At 34.4% G+C, this 23,078-nt stretch overlaps 3 protein-coding genes across 8 annotated transcripts in view; 2 read left to right on the forward strand and 1 right to left on the reverse strand.

The window, feature by feature from the left end:
* Window positions 1-23,078, reverse strand: part of LOC111031502 (neurobeachin) — a 228,408-nt gene that overhangs the window by 19,585 nt on the left and 185,745 nt on the right. The gene's annotated exons all lie outside the window — the stretch shown is intronic.
* On the forward strand, window positions 12,130-14,433 carry LOC111031504 (protein mab-21-like). The gene has a single exon (XM_022311483.1). It carries the CDS (start codon window positions 12,391-12,393, stop codon window positions 13,486-13,488), a length of 1,098 nt encoding a protein of 365 aa, XP_022167175.1. The 5' UTR covers window positions 12,130-12,390; the 3' UTR covers window positions 13,489-14,433.
* Window positions 18,414-20,954, forward strand: LOC111031503 (protein mab-21-like). The gene has a single exon (XM_022311482.1). The coding sequence runs from the start codon at window positions 18,781-18,783 to the stop codon at window positions 19,915-19,917; it is 1,137 nt and encodes a 378-aa protein (XP_022167174.1). The 5' UTR covers window positions 18,414-18,780; the 3' UTR covers window positions 19,918-20,954.

Consider the following 23,078-nt stretch of genomic DNA (forward strand, 5'->3'; position numbering starts at 1 on the left):
ATACATTATATATTATAATATTATAGTTTGTACAAACACACACCCGCACACACATATACACGAATGTGCAGTACACCTACATAAACGGCCAGTGAATGCGTTATTAAATTTTGTTTCGTATATAACATTGGGGTCGTACCCCTTGCACGCGCGTTTATTTTGTTTCCAATTTGTCGTCGTCGTCCCTTATATTATGTATATACATTATACAATATGTACACACTGCAGCACGTGATCTGCAGAGTCCGTCAGTCGTATTAAATTTTTGTGTGAGGTGACGAGATAAGTGACGGGGACCATGCCGTGGACTACAATGAAAGAATTATAATACCTAATTAAAATACACGTGAACTGCGTGTGCGCGGTAGCTATAATATGTAACAGGCGTGCAGGTTGACGAATAGATAATAATATTATGATATAACATATTTTTACATATTATCATAATATAAACACAATACCTATATTCTATATACCTACGGACTAAAAAGTTGATCAAAGATATAAGTTTAACGCGTGTCCTGCAGCAGGCTGTTGGTGCTTATTATAGTATAGCACCTATACCTATGTAAGTAGAAAGTATATAAGTATAATGCATACATTTTGCATTGCTCTTCATCCCACCAAGATTTAAATTTACTCAGCCCATTCTTTGCAGGAGTAGGAGATAGTTTACTGGATATTTAGATCACTTAACATATTTTTAGGTTTTATTTTCTCCCTTTCTACGGTGGCCTCCAATTGTCAAAAGAACTGTTAAAGATTTGGGTCCCTAGAATTGTGTGCATGTTGGTAAAAAAGTTCATTAGGGCTTTGATTGTTTGATTTTGTTGACCTTCTTAAAATGATGTTGTTTAAAAACCATATTTTATGTAGGTAATCGTCAGTATAGAGGAACACATTTTGGATGGCACCTCTTCAGCTCCAGTAAAGAATCGTGACAAATGTCTGTGCTGCGGGCCAGCGAAGTTGAGATTTGAGGATGTTCAACTTTCATACGTTGAGCTTTTGGTGCGGAGATAATAAATGGTATCTAGAGTTGAGTAATGGGTATAAAGCAGTGCGAATCTCATGCACAATAATACCAGTTTTGTCGTCGATTGTTGTGGAATGTTTGTGAGAAATGTATAAGCTTACCAGACGTCGAGCGTCACTCTCGGGTATCTCTACTTAACATATCTGGTTCATTCGACGTCTTGTCCGTTCATATTTATAAATAATATCATATGAAGCAGAGCCCTATGTACCATTCATATACCTAATAACGTTTGCCACCCGCTGCAGTGAGTGACCTGCAGCGTAGACCATATATCAAATATACCTAATATATATAGTTATAATGTCGGTAATAATATTAATGAACAATACGAGAAAGCCACGGTGATCTACGTATTATATTATATCATAATCAAGAGACGAAACACAGAACATTACTATCAAAATATTATGTACGGATAACGGAATAACAACGAATAAATTAAATCAAAAACGCGTACGCTGCAGCAAAGAAAGACCACACATCATGCGTACCTATTACTTTTAAATACCTATACCTAGCTCATACCTAGACTTCGGTTACCTACATATTATACGAACTATATGTTAAATAATATAGATGCAGACACGAATGATTTGGTATATATAGGCTATTAAACGCAAAAATGTCAAGTGTTAATAACGAACGCGATTATGACACGACGTATTTTCCAGCTTTTATGTCATAAGAATACCTGCAGATATACCTACACACATTTCATTAATATATAATATTATAATATATCATGTTACACCTAGGTGTATCATATTATTACAGTTTCTATGTCAACTACGGCACTAAAAAAACAAGTCGTCATTTGTATAATAATATACAAGATTATAATTGTTATAGCGATAATAAAATAAAAATAATTACCACACTGCAAACCGGATGATGTTATTCAGGATACGCTCATATTATATAATATATATATATCGTCAGTAGGAATAACAAACTCGCAAGAGATATTAATACTCGTCGTTATATGTACATAATATATAGGTACCTATAACTATACAGTTGATATTATTATAAAATTAAAACAGAAAATATATAAAATACACTGTCGTTCGCAGCTCACGAGCATTCGGGCCGATCCAGAATCGTGGAGTCGTTAAGATCGGAATTTATGACTACGATATTAATGTGCGCGTCTTATATATTAAACAGTTGTTGGTCTGCAAAATGCGCATGTAGATGGTATACGCTGCAGCGTTATATATTATGTACGTAAATACATTTAAATAAAAACGTATCTGTATGTGTGTGTGTGTGTGTGTGTGTGTGTGTGTGTGTTTAAATAATGATGAGCTAAATGAAACGCGAAATTAAATTTCAATGGTAAATTATTTTTTGGGCAGACACATAACGGAGAAAACAACGAAAATAAACTTATCTCACCGTTTTAGACTCATTAACTTCGTTTAAAGATCAAATAAATTATATAGAAGGTGTACCTACGAATAAATTAAGCAGTATACGCTCGCGATTAGTCTCGTTAAATAAACAAAAAATAAATTGGTCGTACAATATCTAAAAATAAATAGTGCAGTGTAGAGTATAATTTTATTATGAAACCAAAGCGTGATTTGATATACATTATACTGGATACAAATTATTTGGGTATTGCATAAATTATTACATTTTATGTGTTTAAACCGTTCATCTACAATATATTATGTACACATCATTATTTTAAGTGTGTATAATATTATAGTGGCGAAAAACCAATTGTTATAACTATCGGCCGGACGTGACTGTTTTTATGGAGTTTATATGCCTATAGATCAGAGATTAAAATACTATATAAGTTATACATGAAACGAATAGGTGCTGCAGTCAACTATTACTATTAAGTACTAATAATGGACTGTATATATTATTTGTTTGTCGTTGTAAAATAACTACCGTCTACACGTTTTTATTCTTTGGCTATATTATATACTTTTGGATTTTATACATTTATTTTATAACTTAAGTGACGAAAACGTATATATATATATATATATATAATATGCATACATAATAAAATATAAATACCCACATAATATAATATGTATACAGTAGTTGCACCTATGTATATACATAATATTATATCATCTGTATACAAATCGTACATAATTAGTGTGGCCATACATATACTATACGAGAGTAAAATAAACAACTCCTCAGTCGTTTTCGATGTGAAATATTATATCTGCCGCAGCACGTGTTTTTAATAGGACGAACCTCCCTAGTAATTTATTAGGGATGTTGTGTCTAGGCGATGACAATTCCCCGGTGGCCTACGCGCCGCGAGGGCCGTGATGGTCGGCGGCAGCACACAAAACACAGCCTGCAGGACCACCGCCGCCGCCTTCGTCCTGCGATAATTATTATTATCCTGTATACACGCACATTTTACTCAAGTCCGTGTGCGTGTGTGCGTGAGTGAGAGGAGAACCCATACACTTTCGTTGAACAAGCGAGGACGCGTTATATTAGGAACTGTATACGACCATCGTCCGATATATTATTTTATGGTAATAAATTGCACGAGGCCAATGCGATGCATTTTTCGAAAATAGAGAGACGCGCGGTACGCTTATTATTATGTGTATTATCATTATATTGTAAACACACACGGAGACGCGCTAAATCTCCGAGTCGAATTCCAGTCCAGTCGTTATGCATCACGCATAAATAGAGGCGTACACGTGCCGAAAACCGTTCAGTTGTGAAATGGAATTTTTTTCGATGATACAATATATTATTATTTTACGCACGTCCGACTGCGGTGGCGTGTTACCGTGTAATACGATTATACTGTCGGAATAATTATACTTTGGTCCGATGAATAATATATTTCTCGAGCAATGTATTATATTGTATTATACTATTATTATTATTGAATAAAAATATCGACGGCTATCATTATCACTGCTGCGCAGTGAACAATTGCTGAAGCACAAGTACATTATATTATAGGTATGTTTGAGAAAAAATAAAATTCTTATTGCACTGTCAGAGACAATAAATGTCATAATAATTACTTATTATAAGTAGTTACCCATATTATTTATTAGGCAGTATTATACCTACCTAGAACCTATTGCACGAACAGTGCGATGCCTAAATATACCTATAAACAATATCACGATAATATAGGTATAATTGCTGTCATAATAAAATTAAGTTAGCTGAAACAATAAAAGGAAAGAGCATTTTCAGTATTTTGATATGCTATCGAATACTCTTCCTGTATACATTATTGTTTTTATATGTATTTATAGTTAGTAACACGCAAGAAACTTACGTCCGTTGAGCGAAAATTGTCATATGTCACTTATCTTTATTTATGAATTTTCTATTTTATTTATTAATTGCATACATCAGCACGTACTTTTTTTTATAAGTTGATCAACTTATAATGTTATTTGTAATCCACTCATTATATAATCACATTCTACCAAGTGACCAAAGGCAGCTATAATATACCGACTGCCAATTTTCAATAAAGCCTTTTTTTTAGATTTTACAAAGAATACACGTGACATAGGTACATGCCATGTACAGATTAACAAGTCTATCGTCTAAAAATGGAAGAAAATAGTGACGATCGTGACGGACCACTGTGGCTTTAGTACGAACGGTGTTGTACAAGACCATTCAAAATTCAACATCGAGAATAGAACATGTTAGGTTATACTTTCAAACAATATATATCCACCAGTATAACCTTAACAATGCATTGTTATTTTTGAAATTGAATTGAATAGAAAATAGTGGTAAATTAATGTTCTGACATATTATGTAGTTCACTTTTAAAAGCGTGTGTCGTACGCATATAAAATTTATCGTATTATCTGGTTAATGTCACAGATAAAAGATAAAATAATGCCAAAAAATCAATGTTGCGCGTTACCCATACTGAAGGTACCTATACATTCGAGTCGTAATACTATTCATTTTCTAAAATATATTACCTATATAATATAGGTCCATATATTTCAGTAGATTTTTGAATAAAAAATTGAAAAAAGTGGGTTGCTGTTGTAGTCGTTATTCGGTTTTTAATAATACACTACCTACCTACATTCACGAATGGGGATAATATTACGCAGATTACTTGATGGGTAACACCGTGGGGTGGGTATGGGTAGTTGGAGTTGGCGTGTTACGCCTTTAATTGATATTCTCATTTGCTCCCGTCGGATGACACGAATATATATGTATATAATACTCTACCCGATTACACTTAAAACGCGCGTGCAGCGTTAGATGAGGTACAATTAATATTTGCCGCCGGGGGAGGGTCGCAGCAGCGGTGGTCGTGTGAATATTAACCGCAGTTCCGCTCGTACACACATAATCACCACCGCACACCAAACACGAGAAAATATTATTATACACTCGACGGTATATTTTATTATTATTATTATTATTTTTATTATGGCGTGAACCGAGCACGTCGCAGGATAGGCGCCACACACACACAATCGCTAAAATCACACGGATAGCACACACGCTGGTTCCAAAAATAATCGCGCCACCGACGGGGCTAATGGGTGCCACGTCACCGCCACCGCGTCCTTTGGTGATTTATGCGCCTCATCCGCGCCGTTGTTGTTTCAACGACGAGGTGGCCCGGCAACCTACGCACGAACACTCATATTATAATATATAGCAGCATCTTATTATAATTATTATTATATAGGCTGCACAGCTTCTTTTTATGTACATAAATTGCTTTTCTCGTTAATACTGTACATCGATATAAACATATATGTGGTTCGGGGAGATCCATTCAACGCAGGACACGATCATTATTAGCGTTTTAGGATAACCTTATGGAACTTCACTACCTATAAAATTAACTAAACTTTAAACACTATTATTCCCAACTCATATATAGCTGAGCTTACTTGTAAAAAATTGTACTTATTGCACCAAAATAAAATTACATTTTTATTAATTAAAATTGTTTACACAATTCTAGTCTCTAATGATTTACAAAAAAAATACATTTTAAACATATATTGCATAACACTGTTTTCCGCCGTAATCTTATTATAATTGCGTATTTGCATGTCAATCATTATCAAATCCACAATCATTTAAAATTTAAATGAAAATACTTATGTTTTTAAATGTATATCATTATAATACTATACAAGACAGCTGCAGTTAGTTATATAAACCATTAAACCAATAGGTATTATAACAAGACAGCGAAGATGAGCCACTTTATATATAGCGATACCTATACGCTTACTAATTGGAAGATAGTGAACAGTTTAATATTATTATACATAATATCTATAATTATATTGTTATCATATACGTATATTCCATAACGTATCTTTCCACAGAACGAGTTGGTTTTATTATTTCTATAGTCGTTATTCTTTTATTACGATCCCATACACCAGGACTATATTATATACATCATATTACATATAGGTACCTTTACATTTTATCAAACTGCTGGCGCACGAAAAGTAATATTTTCTATTGTATTGAGTTTTGCGAGCGCCCCCCAGAGATATGCTGCAGCTCTACACCGCCAGAGACGACGACAAATTGCCACGGTAATCCGAAGTGACGTTCATGCCCCACGAGGACGCACACGCACACACACATATGTATGTATATATATATATATACAGACATATTTTATAAAAGCGCAACCGTAACTCCAATGCGAGGATTACGAAAGATAGTATATTTATATATATATAAAGCGCCGGCCATTTCACAGAGGGGTCGGACTTAGACTTAATACGTAAATAAAATGTACATATAATCAAAAATAAATGTAATAGTAGCTGAGCGGCGCGACCGGTACACTACGCCAATATTCACTACCTACTTTCAGTTTGCTCGATCAGACGGCCTATAATATACCTACGCAGGAAATGGGTAGGAATCACTTGCAATTAATATATGTTTGGAAAGACAATTAAGAAATATTCAGGAAGTTTTTAAAGTCCACCACAGTTAGAAGTATGAAACGGGTTCAACCACAAAAACTAAAGTAAAAATCGAAAATATGCAAAACAAATGTAATGTTACTATTTAATACAGTGTGATATTATAATATTCAACAAATATAAGAAAATGTATGTATTACATTTTTTTATTCAATATCCCAAAAATTGATCGAGAAGATGAGTATTTGCAATTTGCTTAACAGTTGGATATTATTAAAAATATGACAGCGGCTAAATGATGGGGGGCTTTATTAAATATTAAACTTTTTTTTTTGTATAAAAGCGTTTCGAAAATGCTCATTGTTCAATTTTAATATAATATTTATTTTAAAATGCAAATTCTATATTTTACAAAAATGTGTATAAATGAGTCAGTTCTCTACATTTACATTTTTATCGAATAACTCTTTCCCTCGCTCTTTCCGTATACATTTGAGCCTACACATTTATAAAAGGTATACATATAATATAGATTTATATACATATTTGTGTCTTAAATTAAATTATATATAGGTATAAAATTTATAGGCTCAATACATATTTTTATCGAATATATAATATACCTACGATGCGTCTTAAACTAGTAATTAGAAATGCATGTTTTTTTTTTGAAACATAACATTAATTTTATTTAAAAAAAAAAAAGACAATGACAGCATTAATTATTATTGATACTATAATGTACTAGAAAGGTATATAATATAATATTATGTTTTAAAGAACAAGGAAAGATTGTTGGTACAACAGTAAAGTTAGTTGCCTAATATAGAAATAGAAATATATTTTATGCATGTATAGCGTATACACTGTACAGTGTATGCCTATATATATTATACATGAACATTTATACTATGCATATAGAGATGTATATATACATACTATTAATAATCAAGAGATCATATTGTATAGAACATATATTACATATAGGTATTAGGTAGGTATTTTATGTTTATATTTTATGCATGAGGTGCACACTTAATAAAATACGTAGGTATATAAATATAATATTTGCAGTGAAAATATTTTCACCTCTTAAATAGACATAAATCATGATATAGGTTTAACCCTTAACTTGGCAAAAAAAAAAATATTGCACGAAAATTCCAAACTATCATTATTTTTAATAATTAAAACACGTAGAGTTCATTTTTGACCTTATTTTTAAAAAAGTGACATGAGTTTTTGAGATATTTTGAGTTGAAATGTGTATCTTTAAAGATACATCACCTCAAAGAAGCTGTTTTCAATTTCGTGTCTTTTAAGATACACTACCTCGTATGCGATATTTTATTTTTGTATCTTAATGGATACGTCGCTATGAATTCCTCATTTTGAATCTAGTATACATTAGTGTACATCACTTGATTATGTCTATTCTAAGTTTTATTACTAAAAAGTTACTAAGTAAAACTATGTAATAAAAAGTCAAAAAATATAGTTTTTATTGATTTTTAATAGAAAAAATGTAAAAAAAAATTATAGTAATACAAAGCAGTTAATGAATTTATTTTGATTACCTACTTGGTAAATAATGCATACAAAAGAAAACAACTTTTTCAAAAAAAAACTAAAAAATAATTATACAACCATATTATATATTATATATTACTTGGTAAATTTATGTAATTATTGATGTCTGTACCTAATTCATCAAACATGGGCATATCATCGATATCGTTTAGATAATTCTCTAGTTCCGAAGCACCAATCGGAGGACTTGACGAGTGTGTACTACAATCAGAATTATCTATAACAGTCATGTTGGGGGCATTTGATTTATTATTTAATGATAATTCAGTCTCATCTTCAGTTTCAGAATCTTCTGATTCTGATGGAGGAATAACAGATTTCAAAAGCCGCAAACTTCGAGATGAAATAATTTTTTTATTTCTATACATAGCTACCTAATAAAAATGAAATATTTATTTTATTATTTATTTGCATGGCTATTATTATTTAATATTTTAATAATTTATTTCAGAATCTAAGGTTCCGTATCTTTTTAGATACAACAATAAACATGAGATAACTGAAAATTGTATCTTATAAGATACAATGTTATACATAAGGTAGCTGAGCAATGTATCTTATAAGATACAATGTTATACATGAGGTAGCTGAGCAATGTATCTTATTGGATACATCAAATATAAACAATAAAAAAACAATACTCGAGAGTTAAAACCTAACATTTTATTATATTAAAATGATAATAAAGATAACCTGATAAATATTACTAACTTACAGCTTGTTGTCGCGTATATTCAATGACTTATAACACTCCAAAGTCACAGGAAATCACAAACACGTGTAAACTATAATCCACTTGTGAGACAAATGATAACAGCGTAATCAATTTTAGCTACTATCAAATAATATTACACATATAAACTCTTTGGAATATTTAGAAAAATTTACATCAGTTTCATGGAATAAAAAAATAATATTTTTAATATCAAAATTAACTGATTTACGTGTATCTTTTAGGATACAGCGTCAAGTTAAGGGTTAATTTATAACTTTGTAATAAAATCACTTGAAAAAGTGAAAATTTCATCGTTAAATATATTTTGTTCTCGTCAAATAGATACTTCGAGGTATTGATATACTAGTATTTGTAATTTAACTTTCTATCAATAAAATAAAACGCGAACAATTAAAAAAAAAAATACATTAATGTGAATTAATTTTGCATGACATATTATACTATACCTATATAATATATATAGGCTGCTATATATACTGCAAACATATCACGCATACCTCTCTATAAACATAATATTATGTGCGATTTATGAGATTATTTATAGTATGTGTATCTATACCTACGAATATATATAAATATTCTATTACCACAAATCACAATATAACCGGAAACACTTAAAGGCGTACTAATAACTATAGAGATGCATAATATATTAGAGGCCCATTCTTATATGTACATATAAAAAATAAACATATTTAGGAATTAAAAACAATTAATAAATAATTCTGATGTGGAAGGTTATTCCGAGTAAAATACTCTAATATGCCTATATATATGGGTGCAATTTTACTCTGTAATATATAATTGGTACCTCAGTAATGTGCAATACGTTATAGATTAAGTTTAAACTTTAAACGACCATATTAGCGTAAAACGATTTTTACAACCTATAAAACAACTATATATGCGATACAAATAATGATAATTGGAATAAAATACGAACCTTACATAGGTACATAGTCACACATAGGCACCCATACATACGCAAATAATGCTCAGCTATATTGTTGAGCAGTGTATTAAACGAGACATTTATGGATTTCATCGTTTGGTCGAGGTCTAATATTATGCGGAATGTGCGTCAATTAGAAGAGTTTCGCAAGATAACTACGACCACGGAAAAAGGCAAGCGGTGCCCAATCATCGAGTGATTGAAGATTTACATACAGTCACATTATAATATTATACCTGCGTACATACCTTGTTTACCTATATCTAGACGATATATCAAACGGTATATATAGATTTATTGCAGCGGCGGATCTATGTGAGCATATAAAAAAAAACCGCTCTCGAGCACAAACACATTCATACATAGTATATGTATATACCTATTTCGTATTGTATATAATGTGCAAAGACTATACCTATATACACTAGCCACAGCCATATTATACATAATATATTATATAAGTACCTATTACCTATATATACCAGCTACTACCAAATACGTATTATAATATGTATTTAAATCGCCATTATTTTAATAAATATACATTGGTCGAATAATTATATATTATACATAGGTATGCAATATACATACTCGTATAAGGTAGGTATATATATAGTATAAGTATTAATGGATATATATATATAGGTTCGAAACAAGCCATTGTATTTGGAACGAAACTCGTATAATGATCTACACACACCGCACTAGCATTATGTGTCTACATATAGATATAAACGCACGTATAGCGGAATACTTTATACGAAAGTGTCGTGTGAGAACTATAAAACCACAGTCTTCGCACCTGTCCACAGAGTAGAAAATATTTTTCGGAAAAAAAAATAAAAAAACGTAAACGAACTAGTACAGATACCGATACTTATACGCACAATATTTATCTCTATATATAGGTGTATGCAAATTAATATATATATTATACATACCTATATAGCCTATGCCCTACACGTTTGTATATGCAGGTGATATATTGTCTATATACTTAGAAAGTATAAATATTAAATGGGTATTGAACCAACTATGGCTAAATTTAGAATCCATTTATTTATTGAAACTTGGGGAGTGTATTCTTTGTTTAATTTTTAACCCTTATAGATTTCTATATATATGGTGACACACATATAAAATTAGTTTTTTTTGTTAATGTTTACCTAATGTTGTAGTTACAAAAATAAAGTTTAAAACAATTCTGCTGGCTTTCCATGGGAATTTCTCAAATAAAATAATATATTTCATTAATAATTGTTTGTTATTGAAATTCGTACAATAACAAAAGGCAATGTCAGTATATCTTTGATGTACCTTATAATATATATAGACTCAAAAACTACTCGACGGACTTGGACGAAAGTCGATATTGTTCTTATATAGAGATATATAAGGAAAGTTTTAAAGAAAGCGGTTTGAACCTTGTTTGAAAATATAGTTACTGAGTACCAATAATTATCAGTTAAAGCAGAAATCCTTCTCAGTCAAATTATAGTTCACAAAGCGAGTGTTGCACCGATGTCGCGACTTGCCCATGTATAGTAAGTACCTACACCGATAGCTTAATTTAAGTTTGTCGTATTTTTTTCCAATCAACTTCGGGTCTCGGAGCTAAATAGTTTATATTATATTTTTATTATGACGCGATGGAGCTTCGAGGAAAAAGTGTACAAGCGGATAGACGACGGTATCCTATTATTGGTATAAGTTGCGACCGTTTTGGGCGAAGGAAAAAAAGGCGCGATTACAGCACTTTGTAGCGGCGAGCCGACTGCTTATTACGACGACGCCGCCGATATCGATCCACAGCGGCGTGCAACGGGCGGGTCACACGCCATTGGTCGGGTGGGCGTGACCTGGGTGGTGGCCGTAACCGGTGGGTCGGGAACCCAGCGGCGACCCGGCAGTTCGATCGCCCGACGCAGCCGCCGCAGCCGCCGCACGCGCGCACACGAACCGAACCGATCACGCGGGCCGCACGCGACGACCGCCGCTACAGATGCATCGCCACCACATCAGTTTACCACAGTAGTGACCGGCGACGCAGGGAGATTGCAGTATACCGCCTGCATATTGTGCGCGAAAAAACGTATATATAAGCGTAACATATAGTATACCGCGGTTATTGTGACGAGATTCACGCGTACGGCTGACCGCGGGCATGCTGTTGCCATCGGACATGTTGGCTACGCAATCCAAGATGCTGTACCAGCTGAACAAGTACTGCGTGGAACGGGTGGAGACTAGGAAGACGGCCACGGCCAAAGCGGTGAGGGAGGTGTGCAAGGTGGTGCAGACGGTGTTGCACGAGGTGGAGGCCCAGGAGCCGCGATTCATATCGTCCCTAGCCGAGTGCAATGGTCGGTACGAGGGCTTGGAGGTGGTATCAGCCACCGAGTTCGAGATCGTGCTCTACTTGAACCAGATGGGCGTATTCAACTTCGTCGACGACGGGTCGTTACCCGGGTGCGCGGTGCTCAAGCTGAGCGACGGTCGCAAGCGGAGCATGAGCCTGTGGGTCGAGTTCATCACGGCGTCCGGGTACCTGTCGGCTCGCAAGATACGGTCCCGGTTCCAGACGCTGGTAGCGCAGGCGTGCGACAAGTGCGCGTACCGGGACTCGGTCAAGATGATGTCGGACACGGGCGAGGTGAAGCTCCGGATCCGTGATCGATACGTGGTGCAGATCACGCCGTCGTTCAAGTGCGCGGGCGTGTGGCCACGGTCAGCCGCCCACTGGCCGGTACCACAGCTTACGTGGCCACACCCCAACCTCATCGTGCAGGTTAAGACCGAGGGATTCGACCTGCTGTCCAAGGACAGCGTCATCATGCACGGCAAGCAGAACTCGATGGAGGGCGACGCATGGGTCATGTCGTTCACGGACGTAGAGAACCAGCTGCTTTATGGCGGGTGCCGGAAGCGATGCCTGAGCATACTCAAAACGCTCAGGGACAGGCACCTAGATCTGCCAGGCAACCCGATCACCAACTATCACATCAAGACGCTGCTTCTGTACGAATGTGAGAAACATCCGCGGGACGCGGAGTGGGAGGAGACCGGTATCGCAGACCGCATCAACGGCATACTGCTGCAGCTCATCTCGTGCCTGCAGTGCCGTCGGTGCCCGCACTACTTCATCCCGCACCTGGACCTGTTCAAGGGAAAGACCCCGGCGTCCCTGGAGAGTGCGTCCAAACACGTGTGGCGCCTCAGCCGGGAGATACTCACCAATTCCAGGGCCTTCGACAAGCTGTGAGGAGTCTCGCGGGCCTTCCGCCTCATCGAAGCGTATTTTGTATATTATAATATTATTATTGTGTATGTGTAGTAAACAGAGTGAAACCTCTACGTACGCCGGACACTATTTATCGGCAAGGATGACAGTTTGTCGTCCGTTATTCGGGGGGTGTATGTCGTCAGGGGTTTCACCGTATTTTTTTCGCACCGCCGAGCATACAATAATATATTATATGAACAATAGTATTATTATATAATATTATTAGTTATTACTATATATAATTATATACACTGCACCTAATAATAAGCTAGTCAACGCGTTTCCGTCAAGACGCTGAAGTCGATAATATATAATATAATAATTTGTATATAATTTGTAATGTACTACATAAAGAGGGTTGTTCTTTGTTGTCCGGTCAAGTGTCGTTTAACGCTAACCGGCTGATAACAGATTTCATTACCTGCAGAATTCCGCAGGTTAAGTGTCCGTTCAATTTAACTGGATATGGTAAGAGATGGGGCCCTTTATGTTATATAATATTTTATTTACTATTTTATATGTTATATTATTACACGGAAGTCGCAATGCGTGACAATGATTATAATATATTATTATTAATTTATTATAGCTATATAAACGCAATGCAACCTACCAGAAAGATCTCTATATATTGTAGAACCGACAACTATTATCCTCAGTAGTTTACGCACTTTACGTATAACATTATATTATATAATAATATTATGGTATACTCGCGAGTAATCGTGACTCATATGGTTCAATATACTATATCGTTATTATAGTACTATTTAACTACTTTTATTTTATTACCTACTTGTTTTTGATAAATCATTTTTAATCTTTAAGTTACAATTATATTGTTTTTTTTTCGTTTTTGTTGTATGTGTGCAATATTAGCTGTAGTATAGAACAATTATAAAATGTATATGTAAAGTATATAATAATATATATAATATATACTTTACCATTTTGTTCGCATAGGTACTTATAGTAGTTATTTATTACATATATTATTATTACTCATTAGTTTTTATACTGATAACATTATATTAAAATTGATAAGATCGACTTTTTTACTTTATGTGATTAATAGACGGATATTATTGTTATGCATATATTCTTCATTAATGGCTTTTTTCTTTTTATTGTCTTAAGCTCATAATAATATTGTGTGTGTAAATATTTTATAAATACGTAACTAAATAATAGAATACCTATACATTATTTATACAAATATAATACCTACATGCTATAAATAAAATTACTGAAAATATTTAAGTCTTTTAATTTCGAATTTTATAATTATATATGACACATATTTAAATGTTTTATATCAAGCGTTGGTGTACTTTCACCAATCCACAATGTTAATAGTAAAATTACTATTAAAATAAATTACACTAATTTTGTTACAGAGTTACTCTGATTTTAAGCCGGCGTAAATACTGCTAGGACTTGCTGCGTTTTGAGACTACTGCAAAAAGCACTGTAAAGTTTGAGATACTGAATAGGATATATACCTAATCAATAAAATATATTCACCATATAATTTAGAAATTCAATATTTTTTATGAATAGTTGTGGATGTTATTGAGGTGAGCTCTAAATGTTGACATAAATCTACATTTATCTTCTTTGATAACATTTAACTACAGGCACCTACTACATATATACCTAACTAATATTTCAATAAATAAATAAATTGAGTAAATACTTGTGATTTAATATTAGTTATCATTAACGCAACACGCAATTCGGATGCACCAAGAACAAATCTCGCATGCAATTCTAGATTGTAATGGTTTTTAATCTTTAACTGCCACACGCAATTCAGCTGCGCCCTATATCTATATCCATCATATGTCTTGCAACTGCCGTCCACAGTCGACTCAAATTATCTATTATATACTTATATTTTACTTTATTTCGTGACATTAAATTATAACCTACTTATAAGTCTTGAATAATTAGCATAAGAGTTGATATACATTTATAAGTTGTTTAATAAATTAATTATCTACAAAGAATAAAGGTACATATAACTAAACGAATAAATGTATAAAAATATCAATAATTATCAGATATAGTTTTGTTTTCATTATGTTATGCTAACTGATATTTATATCATACTAATCTTAAAAACTTGTGTGATGTATATCTATCTAATTACAGCTAAATTTAAACCGAATAACACACATATATATGTGTGTATCTTAAAACTCAAAGAATTATAATCAGATAAAATTTAAGATTAGCCGAATGAAAAAATATGTTTAAAATCATAATATAGTTTATATTACATTGATTTGAAATGTACAAGTGATGGCCATAATATATAATAATCAGATTTCCATATAAATCGTTTCGAGTACCAATATTTTAATTTATTGTTTTATTATTTAATTTAACCCTTGGTAGCAATAAAGGCCATTGGGGTTTACAAAAAATTTTTGAAATATACAGTATGCAGTACAAGATATATAAATCTTGTACAATAATTAATTTTGAAGAGGTGATGAAGTCGATTATTGATTTAGTTGAGTCTGGGGAATTTCTAAGCGATCTGTACATGTATCCTGATAGGAGATTACCTATTTCTGTATCTCTATATAATATACCTATATACAATTTGAAATGTTTTGTTTCGGTATAATCTCTACCAAATGCATTTTCGTGAAACAGGTTAAATACGGCTTTTAGAAACCTGCTATAAGTGTTATAAACTAATATATAAAAAGATTATAACAAATAAAACTACTATATAAACATAGTTATACTATCGTCATAATAAAATAAAAATAAAAATAAAAATAAACACCGTACGGCCGGTTAATTTAAACGTACCTAACAGCTCTTTATCTATATAACTATAGATATAAAATCGTATTTAATGGCATAATAATCAAATAATAAAATATTGTGTTAAGGTTAAGATTGATAGATAACCATTATTTGAGCATAAACGTATTATGTAATCAAATTCTTCAAACGATCTCGTATTTTTACAAAATAAATATACGATACGTAATATTAAGACGCGCATATATTATATACATTTATTGAACAACTTGTATTAGACGTTTTTAATATCTAAATAACGTTTCCGGAAGTATCATCTAAACCTATATAGGTACGATACACCGATAAAAAATGACAACACCTAGTGTATATACAGCATTACAGCTATTATAAATAGCTATATACAATCAATAAATAAATAATAAAGTATAATTTATGTAAAATCGTTTGTTGTAAAACATTAATTGCTTGTAACATTTATCGACAGAATGAATAATATGAGTAAAAATAGACTTGTATATATTAAACACATCAAATTATGATATATATATATATACATTCATGCAATCGTTTAAACTTTGGGGATAGTCATGCACATATTAAATATAGGTACGTATAAATACATATATATACACGCACACATATACATAAAATAATATACAAAAAATACACTCTCCTGCAGCAATAAAGACTGCGCTGCAGACAGTCAGAATGAAAAAAAAAACCACACACACACACACACACACACATCAGTATTTCTATTTGGCTCGTATAATAAATTATGAAAACGCGTCGTTTGGAGGGTAAAAAAAATACGTATCGAATTTCCTGCTCGAGCATGCGTGTGTTTACGCGTATACATATACATAAGACACATATATAAATACGCGCAGAATGAAACAAAAAGACTAGATATAGAGAGAAAAAGAGAAAAGGTTACAGCATCAGCGGTATAATATACATGTACAGGATGATCCACCGAGTAGACTCACCACCTGCATTTTATCCATTTATGATGAATTTGTTGAAATTGTGATTTTTGGAATTTTAAATAGGTACACCTATACTAACTTTAAGTCCAGCATTTAAAATAATCGAAATTCTCATAGATACCATATATTTTCTCGTATATTTACTAATATAATTATTATACCTATATACATATTATATGTTTATTGTTTATGATAGTTATTGTTTCGAATATACGGGGGCTATGTTGATTTAAAAATCGTAGTAGGTATACATATAAATATATTATATTATAATATTTTTAAGGACTATAGTATATCCTCTTAGTATGAACATTTTATCAACTGCGAGATTAGGTATATATACCTACCTACACAGTACAGCACATATATTTTTAAAAACATTATAATCTAAATTTTTTCAACTGTAAAGGGGGTTCTCATTAGAAAAACAGAAGTTTGAATTTCGACAGGACACTCATATTAAGTATAGGTATACAGTCCAAAAAAATTTCGAGAATTTAAAAATATGGTCTGTATAAGTACCTAAATATTAGATGTACATATGTATGTATATTATAGATGATATATAAAATAACAAAAATCAGGATTTCAATACATAAAATCAATACATTAAAGGAAAACATGATGATGTTGTGGCCGGGGGTAGCATGCTTGGTGAATCGCTCTGTATATAATATACTATACACGTGAGCTTCGACACATATATATGGATACTGCAAGTGTATAAATATAAAGCACGTCGAGATGGTAAAAAAAATCCGAAGAAAAAGACTTACGGGCAGACACACACACACACACACACACGTCCGTGAAATGCGGGAGAGAAGCGCACCGCGGGAACGAAAACAAAACGGGAAAAAAACAAAATAGGGGGAAAAGAAACAAAAAAAAGGCAGCCCGTACGGTCGCGACGCAAAATCCGTCGTATGCGACGCGGCGAAGATTATTATATTATCAATGCGTTGTATAGCGATATCATCGTCTGCGGCCTGGAACCCGCCCCGGATCGATAGTGCCGCGAGGACGAGCGCGCGCGCGAAATGGGCGTTCCCTCAGAATCGACGCCTACCGGGACCGCGCCCCGCCGCGCAGGCGAGCAGGAACGCCCGATGCGGGCCACCATCCGATGCCGTCGGCGGTACTACTACCGCCGCCGCCACCGCCGCCGTCGTTGTCGTGGTTCCGCTAAACGGACGCCGTCACCGCCACCGCCGCCGCACTATACCGCAGTATCACGTCTAACGTCGCTCGCACTGCACACAACACAATACTATCATCGTAACGACACAATAAATAAATCATCATCGTATATATCGAATCCGCCGCTTACGCACCCATCACATAATATTATAGCGATAGTTTTCGACGCGAACTCTCAGCGGTCTGTATACACATATTTTCGTTTTCTCATCCGTCCGCGTATACACGTGTCATATTATAGTAATATCGGAGTGGTAATCATGTCGTGACCCGTACGCGGTGACCTGCAGCAGGTGACATGCGACACGGTGCTGGTGCAACAGCCGCAGAAGCCGCGATGCTCGTGCCACAGGACATGCTGTCGGCCCAGACGAAGATGTCGTACCAGCTGGCAAAGTTTTGGGCGGAACGGGTGATGGCCCGGAAGACGGCCGCGATGAAAACGATCCGAGAGGTGTGCAAGGTGGTGCAAGATGTGCTCCGGGAGGTGGAGGCTCAGGAGCCGCGGTTCATATCGTCCCTGGTCGAGTGCAACGGACGGTACGAGGGCTTAGACGTGGTGTCGCCCACCGAATTCGAGATCGTACTTTACCTAAACCAGATGGGCGTACTCAACTTCGTCGACGACGGGTCGTTGCCCGGGTGCGCGGTGCTCAAGCTGAGAGACGGTCGCAAGCGGAGCATGAGCCTGTGGGTCGAGTTCATCACGGCGTCCGGGTACCTGTCGGCTCGCAAGATCCGATCCCGGTTTCAGACGTTGGTGGCCCAAGCATGCGATAAGTGCGCGTACCGGGATTCGGTCAAGATGATCGCCGACACCAGCGAAGTGAAGCTCCGGATCCGCGAGCGGTACGTGGTGCAGATCACGCCGTCGTTCAAGTGCGCCGGCATATGGCCAAGGTCGTCCGCTCACTGGCCGCTGCCACAGATCCCGTGGCCTCACCCCAACCTGGTTGCCGAAGTTAAGACCGAGGGGTTCGACCTGCTGTCCAAGGAGTGCGTGACACTGCACGGCAAGCAGTCGGCGCTCGAGGGCGACGCGTGGGTCATGTCGTTCGTGGACGTCGAGAACAGGCTCATGTACGGCGGATGCCGCAAACGGTGCCTGAGCGTGCTCAAGACGCTCAGGGACCGGCACTTGGACCTGCCAGGCAACCCAGTCACCAACTATCACATCAAGACGCTGCTACTGTACGAGTGCGAGAAACACCCGCTTGAATTGGAATGGGACGAGCCGTGCCTGGGCGACCGAATCAACGGCATACTCCTGCAGCTCATCTCGTGCCTGCAGTGCCGAAGGTGCCCGCACTACTTCCTGCCGCACGTCGACCTTTTCAAAGGTAAGGCGCCTGGCAGCTTGGAGAACGCAGCCAAGCAGACGTGGAGACTGACCAGAGAGTTGCTCACTAATTCGAGAGCTTTTGACAAGCTGTGACGAGCGCTGCAGCCGCACCATCCCGCATACAATATATTTTAAATATATAGGTACAAGCGGCACGCGCCTGCATGTTCATATATTATACCAGCTATGTATCGCGCATCGTCATCGCATCATTAACTCCACCGCCGTCATCGCTGGAGAGGTTTTTATTACGTTTTGTTATATTGTACATCTTTCTTATATTATATTTTTTATATTATATTTATTACATTTTTTTGTCTGTTCTCACTTGTTTCGGCTCTCGTTTCTCTGCCGCGGAGAGATGACCTCCAACCGAACTGTATGTTTGGTATATAATATTATATTATATTACTGTTTTTTATTACATCGCATTGAGCGTAACGATTAGGTATATATAGGTAACGCGATATTATATAACCACTAACACCTCCCCACATAAACTTACATAATGTTTAATAGGTACTAAAAGGTGCCTATTCGCGAGTGCCATATAATTTATCACTATAACGACATATGATATGACTTTGTTTTTTTGTTTTGTTTTTTATTGTTTTTAAATATTACTACATCACAAGTTGTTCGCTTCGAAAAATGAAACAATCATATTTTTTTTTCAAAGAGATACACAAATATTGTTATATTATTATCCTACGTTATGGACCTATATATACGCCTATATTACTCCGTGAACGCAATTTTTTTTACTCGGCAAGCCCTGATATTGCAGTTTATATAGGTAACATCAGTGGCGATTCGTCGCAGATATAGTTCGCATACGAGTATTTATCGGGATACAGGTATATGCACGATCGTTTACTATTATATATTCTCGATAATATAATATATACCTTTATTATAAAATAAATTATATTATGCACAATATGTGTTCAATTATATTCTTTGTCGAAATTATTTTTATGTATATATTATTAAATGTATTGCATAATAACATTCTAATGTTTATGCGTGCGACGATTATTCAGCCAGTGGCTACAACGATCAATATCAGCTGTATTTATTGATGTTTAGTTTTTATAATTCAATAAAATATAACATTAATATATCTATAATCATGCGTGTTGATAGTTATCTATGTATTTTTATCACATAATTATCATATAGCATTTAAGTGATTGGTAAAAAACGAAGTGCTAATTTATGAATAATAATATTTGATACAAAGCAAGTTTTTTAATTTTAAACATATACTTATTAAAAACCATAATTATTTTCATCAATATATGTTCTATATATGATATATTTATCAATTTGAAGCTATAATTTCTTTGTTTGTAATAACCATTAAACAGACTATTATAATATTATAATTTATTTTCCCCAACACTATTATTATGAGATGAACAACCGAAAATGCATACACACTTGCACGGTAATAACGAGCAGATTATACATTTCGATATAATATATTGGTATACTTATCATGAGTAGCATATTTCAATATTTAATTTTCAAAACACACTGCTGAGCCATTATTATTACTTAATTTAGATAGTTAACTATAAACACTGTTATTAGCTCTCTTTTTATGACTATATATATATATTATATATGACATATGTACACATATCATTGTATACCACAGACAATTTTAATACTCGCCGCCAACATAGAATCAAGAATCAATTTTTTTTATTTTACCAATTTACGATAAGAGTCGTATACCTACTTTTGCTGTATATAATTACAAAATATAAACCATCACGCACGAATAAAAACATTCTAACATCATATAAATATTATAAGTTTTAATTCAGTGAATACATATACACTTCAACTAATAATAAGTGTATTAGCAAATACCTACTTATTACCAGAATATATAAAGGCTATAACGAAATGTAAATGACCATAATATTGTCTTCTGGTCAAAATAAATTATATGAAGGTAGGTAACATTGTTTTCTCAATACTCATATACAATATGTAGGTCCCATTGAGAAAACAAGTAGAAAATTACAAATTATTTTTACTATTATACACATAAAACGTATACGAGTGCAGTATGAAATATGGAAAACGATAGGAATTCACGATATAATAATGATAATGAATTAATATAAGATATACTCGTGTAATATTTTATATACATTATTATTGATATTTTTGTATACGAAGAAAATATATATAGGTATTTCAAAAACGAGGTTTGTAAATTATTTATAAATTATACTCCTTGTCGCGGCAGAAAAAATAATAAAATTGGGGGAAAATAATTTTCCAAATAGTTTTTTTTTGCGTATAACTTTTGAAAAATGATGTAGTTTGTGAGGCGGGAAGAAAAGAATACAACGTCCGTTTTTGTGGATTACGGTAAGTGGTATACGGTCGCTCTCGCGTACCTCGTGCAGTAAACGTACAGCCTATACATGTATATATGCATGCAGTTGAACAGTTTCCGGTATGATAAATGAAGAGAAGTGCATTAAAGATGAAAGCATCAGTGGTCCCCAGGAGTGTTGTAAAAACGGAAGAAGACACACGCGGTCACCATAAGCGCTTAGGGTGGTAATTGAGTTAAGTGCTCTCTCGCGGAAGTGGTCTGGTATCACTTATAAACGTTCACGTGGAGTAAATACACGCAGCTATACAGGGACGACGGATTATGATGAGCTAATGGTATTTCTCACCCCCGTAATTGCTTTTAATAACAAAATATCTCATTAATAAGAACTATCGTCTTGCCCGTCTTGTCCTTGAATTTTATAATATAATATAATTCTCGCCGGTTAACCCTGCCGCAGTTTTGTCCGCGTGTAATACATACACAATATTATACGAATAATATTGTTCGAGCACTGTTAGTTAACATGGCTTTACAAGGCGCGTACGTGCTATTTTTAACCAGAGTCGTGCACACTTAAAGCGTTTGTATAAAGTACTAATATACTACGATGATAATAATATATTATATTATAGCGGAGTACACAAGAAATATTATTCGCAGGTGGGCAAGGTAAGGTAAATATCGCAAACGAGTTTTATAAAATACATATAGTAATAACAATAATTCGGGTTTCCGCAGCAATGCCTAATTGCCAAATTACTGTGAGAAATTAATCGAACGAATAATTTTTAATGGAAAAAAAACGCAACACCACTAGTATAAGGTAAATATACCTACCAGAAATTTTGTTAAAAAAAGTACATCATAAATCATTGACGGAAATTACACT

The sequence above is a fragment of the Myzus persicae genome, unplaced genomic scaffold (assembly GCF_001856785.1).
Source record: "Myzus persicae strain clone G006 unplaced genomic scaffold, MPER_G0061.0, whole genome shotgun sequence".
Classification (NCBI taxonomy): Eukaryota; Metazoa; Arthropoda; class Insecta; order Hemiptera; family Aphididae; genus Myzus; species Myzus persicae.